At 35.1% G+C, this 10499-nt stretch overlaps 1 protein-coding gene across 14 annotated transcripts in view; it reads left to right on the top strand.

The window, feature by feature from the left end:
- LOC131435671 (serine/threonine-protein kinase N) overlaps nucleotides 1-10499 on the top strand; it is a 258158-nt gene that overhangs the window by 220165 nt on the left and 27494 nt on the right. For all 14 annotated transcript variants that reach the window (XM_058603806.1, XM_058603805.1, XM_058603804.1 and 11 more), the window contains 2 exons: nucleotides 4827-5811; nucleotides 5886-6106. In XM_058603806.1, coding sequence (XP_058459789.1) covers nucleotides 4827-5811; nucleotides 5886-6106 — 1206 coding nt within the window. The remainder of the gene's footprint in view (nucleotides 1-4826; nucleotides 5812-5885; nucleotides 6107-10499) is intronic.

The following is a 10499-nucleotide window of genomic DNA, read 5'->3' as shown; positions in this document are numbered from 1 at the left end:
TGAAAAAAAAGCAAGAACTTCGAAGATTTGCAATAAAAAACCGTAAAACTTCTGAAATCAGCTCTGAAAAAAAACCTCACCACTTCGAGAATCCACATGAAAAAGCATAACTTTGGAAATTCGCTGTAAACCACATAACTTCGGAAATCCTAAAAAAAACGCATAACCTCGGACATCCGTTTAAAAAAAAACATAAAACTCTGGAGATCCACTTTGAAATAAAACTCGCATCTTCGAAAATCCTCATTTCAAAAACGCATAACTTCGGAAACTTGTACAAAAAGATTCGCATAACTTCGGAAATTCGCTTAAAAATCGCATAACTTCGGAAATCCGCTTAAAAAACCACAAGAACTTCGGAGATCCGCTTAAAAAAACGGATAACTTCGGAAATCCACACCAAAAACACATAAACTTCGGAAATAAAAAAACGCATAACTTCGGAAATCCGTATTGAAAACCTGTAAAACTTTGAAATCTGCTTTGAAACAAACCTCTCAACTTCGGCAATACGCATTTAAAAAACGCATAATTCCGAAATTCCGCATAAAAAACACGTAACTCCTAAAATCCGCTTAAAAACCACATAACTTCGGAAATCTACATTGAAAAAAACCTCACAATTTCGGAGATCCGCACTAAAAAAATGCATAGCTTCGGGAACCCGCATAAAAACGGATAACTTCGGGAATGTGTTTTACAAGATTCACATAACGTCGAAAATCCGCTTAAAAATCACATAACTTCGGAAACCTGCATTGAAAAAACCGTAAAACTTCGGAAATACGCTTAAAAACCTTCGAAAATTTGTACTAAAAGATTCGCATAACTTCGCGCATAGAAACAGATAACTTCGGAAATTTGTACTAAAAGATTCGCATAACTTCGGAAATCCGTTTAAAAAACCACATAACTTCGGAAATCCACACTAAAAAAACGCATAACTTCGGAAATCCGCATAAATTCCATATAACTTCGGAAACCCGCATGAAACGCGGAAATCAGCATTGAAAAAACCGTAAAACTTCGGAAATCCACTTTGAGAAAAACCTCACAACTTCGGAGATCCGCACTAAAAAAACGCATAGCTTCGGGAACCCGCATAAAAACGGATAACTTCGGGAATGTGTTTTAAAGGATTCACATAACGTCGAAAACCCGCTTAAAATCACATAACTTCGGATATCTGCATTGAAAAAACAGTAAAACTTCGGAAATACGCTTAAAAACCGCATACCTTCGAAAATTTGTACTAAAAGATTCGCATAACTTCGCGCATAGAAACGGATAACTAAAAGATTCGCATAACTTCGGAAATTCACACTAAAAAGCCTCAGAACTTCGGAAATCCGCATAAAATCCATATAACTTTGGAAACCCGCATAAAACGCATAACTTCGGAAATGTGTACTAAAAGTTTCGCATAACTTCGGAAATCTGCCTAATAAATTAAATCCGGATAATAAATAAATGAACTCCTAAAATCCGCTTAAAAAACCACATCTCTTCGGAAATCTGCATTTAAAAAAAAACCTCCTAACTTCGGAAATCCACACTAATGTTTGTTGATGTTTTTCATTGATTCCACTCGCTCGGTGCCAGTGTTTTGCCCTGACAGTCGATCAATGAAACGGTTTTGTAAAGTTTGGCTTGCACGCATGCTGCTCGGAAAAGAAAACGGGTGCAAAACAGTGTTTTGATTGCCCGACTGCACGAAAAGTACACGAATCGAGCAAAACACTCCATGAGTGTTCTCAATGAAAAACGACATAAAAAACGCATAACTTCGGGAATCCGCATAAATTCCATATAACTTCGGAAACCCGCATGAAACGCATAAATTCGGAAATTTGTGCTAAAAGATCCGTATAACTTCGGAAATTAGCTTTAAAAACCGCATAACTTCGAAAATTCACACTAAAAAGCCGTATAACTTCGGAAACCCGCATAAAACGCATAACTTCGGAAATGTGTACTAAAAGTTTCGCAAAACTTCGGAAATTCGCAAAAAACATGCATAACTTCGGAAATTTGTGCTAAAAGATTCGCATAACTTCGGAAATTCATGTAACTTCGGAAACCCGCATAAAACGCATAACTTTGGAAATGTGTACTAAAAGTTTTGCATAACTTCGGAAATCCGCATAAAAAACGGAAATCCGCATTGAAAAAATGTAAAACTTCGGAAATCCGCAAAAAACACGCATAACTTTGGGAATTTGTACTAAAAGATCCGCATAACTTCGGATATTCAGACTAAAAAGGCGCAGGATTTCGGAAATCCGCATAAAATCCATATAACTTCGGAAACCCGCATAAAACGCATAACTTCGGAAATGCGTACTAAAAGTTTCGCAAAACTTCGGAAATCCGCATTGAAAAAACCATAAAACTTCAGAAACCCTAAAAAAACACGAATAACTTCAGGAATTTGTACTAAAAGATCCGCATAACTTCGAAAATTCACTTTAAAAACCGCATAACTTCGGAAATTCACACTGAAAAGCCGCATAACTTCGGAAATCCGAATAAAACAGACCTCAGTGTACACTATTATCTCTAAGGTAACGCAAATTTTTGATCAATAAAATTGGATCGATGGTTCATATATTGATGATTAATAATTAAATTTTAATACCACCTCAGTAAAACTATATTTTATGAAACCATAAAATTTAAAATTCTTCTTATTTATGAACTTTGAAAATAGAAGGGTCTCTCAGTAAAAGTCTAGGGTCTTACAGTATAACTTTTCAATGAAACAAAATTGTATTAAATTATTAAAAAGGCATAAATATATATATATATATTATTCAACCATTCATACAAGCCTTCAATTAAAAGACTATTGATTATGCTACCTTTGCTCAGTCAAAATACTGCGGCCTTTTGAAATTTATTCAGTGGGCAGGTTGTACTTAAATTTGAATTCAAAAAGACATGGAACAGGTTAAAACTATAATTTACCGAGTTGTTTATTTGAACCTTTTAGTATATTATTTTAATTTTATGTGCTGATTGTATCCTTAAGAAATAAATAATAAATAATTTGATTTATAATAAATAATATTTAAAAAAATATATAAATTTATATATGGTAGCTACTTTTTAACTTATATTTTTATAAATTAAAAAATATGATATTTTCTTATAAATTTACATAAACCATTTTAAGGCTAAAATCTTGAAATATAATTTAATAAAATTTAAAAAAAGAAAATTAAAATATTATTTTATATATTACTTTTTAAGAACAAGATCTATTATAAAACGATTAATATTATATTTCTATTTGTATATTTGAAATATTTATGCTACAAAAACTTTTATATACAATCAATCTTTTTTTTTTAATTCTAGAAAAAATGATAATAATAATTATAAATAATTATTGTAATAATCAATTACACTCTCGTCTTTTTTATGCGAGAGGTACGTATCGCATAAAAAACGCATAGCTTCGAAAATTTGCATAAAAAACCGCATGTTTTTTTTGTCCGATGTCTTAAAAATTCAAGTAACATGGTGTTATCTACAAAAATCGAATGGAGAATCGTCTTCTTTTTATTACCGAATAAAAAAGATTTGAGTGTAATTAATAATCCCTGATAACCAAGATACAACGAATTAAATCCTCTTCTACAATTATAATTAAAACCCTAATTAGAATTATTTTTTATTTAATCAAAGGTTAAAATACTTTAACTTAAAACTTTGGAATTATTTATCGTTTTTTTTAACAAAATAAAAATTTTAATACACTTACAATTAAATAAATTTCATTAAATATTTCTAATTTAAAATGAATTACACACCATATTTTTCAAGGTAAATAAAATAGTTTATTTTTTAAGCTTGAAATTGTCATTCTAGATACTACTTATTTTGAAACGATGGGCGATATTTTAGAGCTAAAAACATATAAATAAACTTTTCCATAATACAACCCTCCTTCATTTTTTTTTCTTTCAAAGAATTATCAATTTAAATATATTTATTGTAATCCATTTCTACTTAAATAGAAACTGCACCCTGATCTGAAGTTTTATTTTTAAATTTAATACTACCAAAAATTTTCTTATAATATATTCTGATGACGACGATATACAAATTTAACAAATTTAAGTAAGGTGCAATATGTATTATCATTATTTATTATTATTTCATTTTTTTTACTAGGATGTCTAATCCTATTTTATAATAATTTTTTAGTTTCTATTAAAATTATTAAATTTGAATTTTAAAATAAAATATTTTTACAATTTAACTGTTACTTAAAAACTTTTACTTGTATTATTTGTATAATTGTGGTAGCTGGCATAAATTTTACCAACATTTTATTTATTATACCTAAAATAATTTTTTTATTTAGTTTAACATTAATTATTGCGATAAATTACATTCAAAAAATTTATGTAAAAGTAATTATATTAAAAAAAATTAACATAAAATAACATTTGAATAAAAATATTACCAATAATAATATAATATAATAATAATTTATAATAAATAATTTATTATTCGGTAATAAATAATTATTACATCAAATTTTTAAATATTTCATTCATGATTTGTCATATTCAAAATTTAAACGATATTTATACTCTGTACGATATTTCTAATTGAAAAATTCTTTTGATGAAATTACTCTTTTGGCGAAATGACCCATTCGGCGAAACGACTTTCGGTCAAATGACTCGCTTCCATTTTGCTATAAAATAAATCGAAAATGTTCCACAAATCACAAGTTAAAAAGATAAAATGACGTGTTTAAACATCAAAATTTCTAATCCTCAATCTGTTTCTTCTTCCATTCCTCATCACAGGCACAAACCCGTCTCTCGGAATCGTCCCGTAAGTTGGATCTACTGCGGAAGGCACTGGAGTTGCGACGGCTGGAGTTACCACAGGATTCGCAAGCGGCAATACAGCTCAAAGCCGAACTGCAGAATGTGCAGGCATCCAGTCCGGTTCCGGTGCAGTACACTTCACTGCATCCGTTCCGCGGTACAACCCAGGGCAAACCGGCGCACAGTTTGTCGTTTAGCCGATGTGCTGCCGTAACCGGTAAACTGGAAGTCCGGTTGATGGGCTGTCAGGATTTGCTGGAAGATGTACCCGGACGATCACGGCGCGACAAGGACTCCAGCTCCAGTCCCGGAGATTTGAAGAGTTTTGTCAAAGGCGTCACCAGTCGAAGTTCGTCGAAGAGTTATAGCGTTAAGGATGAAACGTCGTCGGAGATTATGGCTGTTATTAAGTTAGACAACATTACGGTTGGTCAGACCTCGTGGAGGCCCTGCTCGCAGCAGGCATGGGATCAGCGCTTCTCGATAGACCTAGACCGATCGCGGGAGCTCGAGATCGGCATCTACTGGCGCGACTGGCGATCACTGTGCGCTGTCAAGTTTCTTCGGCTCGAGGAATTCATCGATGATATTCGGCACGGAATGGCACTGCAGCTGGAACCGCAGGGTCTACTTTTCGCCGAGATCAAATTCCTCAACCCGATGATATCACGTAAGCCAAAGTTGCAACGGCAGAGGATGATATTCAACAAGCAACAGGTGAAGAACATCCCACGTGCCAAACAGATGAACATCAACGTAGCAACGTGGGGTCGTTTGCTGAAACGTAACACCCATACGCCGACGGCTGGAACCGTCGGTGCACAGCCTATGATCACTACACCTTCCACACCCAGCACGGCGTCGGTTACCTTTGATCCGGTGGCCGAACATGACCCAGTTGAAACGTTGGGAGAATCGGCTGATTTTAATACCGTCGGTCTGGGTGGTGGACGGCCACTTGGTATGTATTCTATGTTTTATAAAGACTAAAATCCCATTCTAAGCGGAAAAAAATTCATGTCGCTTCTTTTTTAGGTATTCATGGTGTCGCCGTACTTCCGGAAAGTCCTTCATCACATTCACTGCATAACCAGCTGATTACTTCGGGGACCCCGGCCGGAATGCGACCGCCACCGCAACCGCAATCAATCAGCACACCGTCGAGCTTCCGCCAAAAGAAACCTCCAATGCCATCACCTCCATCACAACCCGTCACGTCCCCGGTAGCAGTCGGATCCAGCAAAATCGATCAGGAGGTATGTAGTGCATTGATTTCTATTTCCATCTCAGTTTCCCCATCAGTTCCGGGTTTCGACATAAACCCCACTCCGTCCAACGGTAACCAAACCGGGAATCATCATAATCATCATCATCATCACCTACGTAATCATCGCCAGCTAAATCCTTTAATCGACTTGCGACTCGCTTATCTTTCACGTTAGCTGTTAGCTGGAATCGTTTTTTTTTTGTTTTTGTAATTTTATCTTCCGCCATTGCCCGTTGGTCGTGGGAGACTCGTATCAGTTTTTTACATTTTAGTTCGGAATTTTCTTGGCGTGGTGCAAGCCAGGTTCCAAATCGGGGAAAGCTTTTCACGCAGTAGTTATTTTTGTCGTGTTCGGTTTCATTTGTTTTCTTTTGTTTCTTGTTTTTCACCGTTGGAAAACTAACCGTTTTGGTCACTTACCTGGTTACTTCCGTTTATTTCATAGGTAATTGGTGGATGGTACAAAATTACTGCAGCAGATAGAATTCGTATGCTTTTGGTTGTGTTGTTTTTTTTCCTGCTTATCGACATGAATTCAAACAGAATTGACAAAATCTGGCGTGGAGAATGTGTGTTTTTGTCAATAGAGATTTTGTAAATTTATCGGATTATTATAATTGAACGAAAATTATACTTTTCGTTCTAGAAAGTTTTTGACGTCTTTGTTTTCTACATAGGGGTGCGAATTCGAAATACGGAAACTAAAATCATTTTCATTGACTCATCAAGGACGAAACACAAATGTCACTCTCAGATCCTTTTGTAAATTTTAAGAAATCCATGTCCAGTCAACAGCAAAAACGAAATAGTCAGTTTCAAAATTGTGTTCTTTTTTTCTTTAGTTTTTCAGTCCTTTTCGGTTCTCAGTGAAAATTGTATATTGTGCAGTGTCGATATTCAACCGAGAAACGATAATGACGGGAAACGATACACAATGATTTACCTGTTGGTGCTCGTATCCACAGCAGTTTTGGTTTCCAAAGAGGTTCCAAAGTATAATAACATAGATTTATCATGTTACAGACTCGCTTGATAGTTAAGCTTCACAGATTTTCAATATATTGAAGATGGAATGAGAATTTAAATTAGACTGAATTTTCATACCAATGATATTTTAGTTTGGTCTTGTCATAGGGAAACGAGTGGCATTGGCATTGATACTCTCTTTTGTTGAAGTGAGAGACGAAAATGCTTTCCCTCCCTTTGTTTGTTTTGAATGTTTGATCATTTACGTTCGACGTTTGACGAATGAAACAGTAAAAACGTAACGTCAACCTTGAACAATAATTGTGTTGAAATTGTATTATACCACTGTGAGATGTCGTTTTCAATAGGAGTCACAACCATCAAACTAAATATGTGGACACTCACAAACTTCTATCGCGATAACCTACGGCTTCGTTATTTTAAAATTATTCCTAATGTCACTAGTGATGATTTAAAATAAAAAAACCGTAGGTTATCGCGACAGATTTTAAGTTTCTCAATAATGCATTACGATGCATATGACTTTTTACAGTACTTGTTTCGTCCTACTTGTCCAAATCGGTTCAGTATCAACGAAGATACAGCCATTTGAAAATGTCTCTCAAATTCCAGAAAGATTAAGAATATGGCTTAGTTTGTTCTGCTCTGCTTCTTTAGCCGTCAGTGGCATCTGGGATTTTTATAAGGTTTATTTCATTTGAATCGAAGATTGTGAAAATCGGCGAATCCAATCACAATTCTGCGTTCCCGGAAGAATGCAGAACGATTCGCAATATGTATGAGCAGAAGTAAATTCGGCACCCCATAAGGGATTACAAACAATCTGCTAAAACTTTTAAGGATGCATTCACTCCAGGAGGAACGATGAACCTTTTGACTATAGCTCTTTACCACATTGGGTGAGAAAAGATAGAATATCTTTCAATTTAAGCTCCCCATACACAGATTCAACCATGTATGGTGAACCAAAAACCCGGATACGTAGTTGCGCCAATGCGGGACAGTTACATATCAGATGATATGAAGTACCGTAATCGCATTTACACAAATCACACGAATTGAGTTTGCAATGTCCAGTCGGAGCTCTGACCAGAATACTGCAAATTATGCTTGGAAAAAGGCAGTAGACACTCTGACATTTTCATGACATGACAAGTAACCGGGAAAATAAGGAAAATGTCGAGTATTTCAGTGCAAATTCGGGAAAAAATTACTAACCCTAATCTAATGGAGTTTTTCATTGAAAACACTGGTGGCGTGGATTGCTCTGGAATTTTTTGGCGGTATTTTATTATCGCTTTTCAGCAATCATGATTTGCCTGATACAACAAATGAAAAGTTGGAGGCCATACACAATTTTGTGTTTGAACGAGAAGTTCAGTACATGTTTTGAAACATCTTATTGTCCCACAAAATTCTTAGGATCCTTCATATTTTTAAGTACTAGCCAATGATGCCCCTTATTTCATCCAAATTTGTCTCAGCAAAATCAAATTGTGACAATACTTGTGTTTCATTTCAATTTCAATAGGATTCACAAAGTCTACAAAGCTGTCGACTTTCACCTTTATCCACCGTTTGCAATGAGTATTGGATTTCCTTCTTTGAGAGCTGAAATTGGTTTCTGAGAGTTTGTGAAAAAGGTTTAGAAGATGGTTTGATGTGTTCAGTGAATGTTTAATTTTTAATTCATATTACCTATGGATTTCATAGTAGAATCACAAGAATGCGGGTGTTGATTTCAACGAAGAATCAAACTTGGATCGTCTCAGTCACTAGAGGCATAGAGTTGTTGTTTTTCCAGAGCAACAAGAGTCGATTTTAAGAATTTTAGAAGGATTTTGTTCTGTTCCCGTTCACGAACAGTTCAACGAAATATTTCTCCTCGAAGAGTGAGTGAATTTGAATTATTTATTTAAGAATGATAGTTCTCTATACAGAAATGAAAAAAAAAACGAATTCTTTGAGGATGTATACAAGTTAGTTGCGTTTTTCGGAATGTTTGCTGGTTTGAGGAATCTGGTAGAAGTTACACACATTCGTTACCTTTGATAACGTATAAAAAGAGAATGATTGTAGAAATGCATGCAAAAACAACTCACTATTATTGAATCTGTAATCTGTCCCTTTCATATAATTTTCGAAGAAACGTACAAAGTTTCGGAACTACGAAACCAAAAAGGTTATAACCGGGATAAAATAAATGATATAACGAAAGAACGGTTGAATAGAACTAATTCTTTCGGTAGAACTATTAAGTTTTGAGCGATTCTTTGTAATGAACGGTTTTGCCCATCTCTAGAATACACTCCTAGTTTGAATCCTAAGAGCAAAGATGGCTTTTATTGTATCAAAAAAACACTCACTAGCAACTCTTCACACGATTCAATCAGTGCCATTAAAGAGAGACGGATATCATCGCAGCAACAAAAAACCGACGTGGTTCATTTAACATAGAATAGACACCAGTGCGAGAGTGAATTTCTCGCAATGACCTGTCTGAGAATCAAATGTTAGCTCGCTGCTTTGGGGATTCCCTCTGAAGCAACAAACGGTCGCTTATTCTCGTTTCGCGATCCGATTCTGTATGGGCAGTGGATAATTGCGATAGAATCATTTTACTATTGCCGCTTATTCCAACTATGTGCATATAACCTTTGTATAAGTTGTGTCTATGAAAATGTATGTGAATGCTCCACACAAGGGTTTTGAAATATTGCAATCTAGTATGAGAATCATCAAGTCGAATCATCGATTCGATTTTCTGCGATAATTGTCCATTTGCGATTCTCTCTTGATAAATTCCACACAGCACCAATCATTATCGAACTGTAATTTTTTTTTAAGAAAAACCGTAGAATACTTAGAGTATGCGGTGGAGCGAAGAAATGTAGAAAAATTCTCTCGCGGTTCATGCATTGAGGGACTCGAGTTCTTGTAGCCAATGTTGGAAATATTCTTCGTGTAACTAATTCATTCACGTATCCTCGCTGTGATTATACTGCCTTCGAATATGCCAATCTCGAACAACGTTGAACTATTCACTGCACGAAAGAGAGAAGGGTGAAAAAGAATAGGCAATAATCGTAGAGAACCCGAATATACTAATACATTCTTCGCTGCTGGTATACATCGTGCATGTTCGTTTTATACATTCGTTTGTCATTCGTTCATTTATTTTATTCTTCGAGTTGAATCGAATAGCGTCACGGCGAAAATCGTTGGTTTCTATTCTTCGTGAAGCATTCTTCATCTAATAAATTCATCATATCTCGTTGGGTAGCAGCAATGGGAGAATGCTGGAATATGGTTCATCACATACACATAAGACTATGGTAATAGTGCGGGGGGAAACATCTTAATTTGCATGTTTCAAAGACAGCACGAACGATCAT

This window comes from Malaya genurostris, chromosome 3 (assembly GCF_030247185.1).
Source record: "Malaya genurostris strain Urasoe2022 chromosome 3, Malgen_1.1, whole genome shotgun sequence".
In the NCBI taxonomy this organism is placed as follows: Eukaryota; Metazoa; Arthropoda; class Insecta; order Diptera; family Culicidae; genus Malaya; species Malaya genurostris.
The sequence above is the reverse complement of the archived record's forward strand: the minus strand, read 5'-3'. Positions and strand labels throughout refer to the sequence as shown.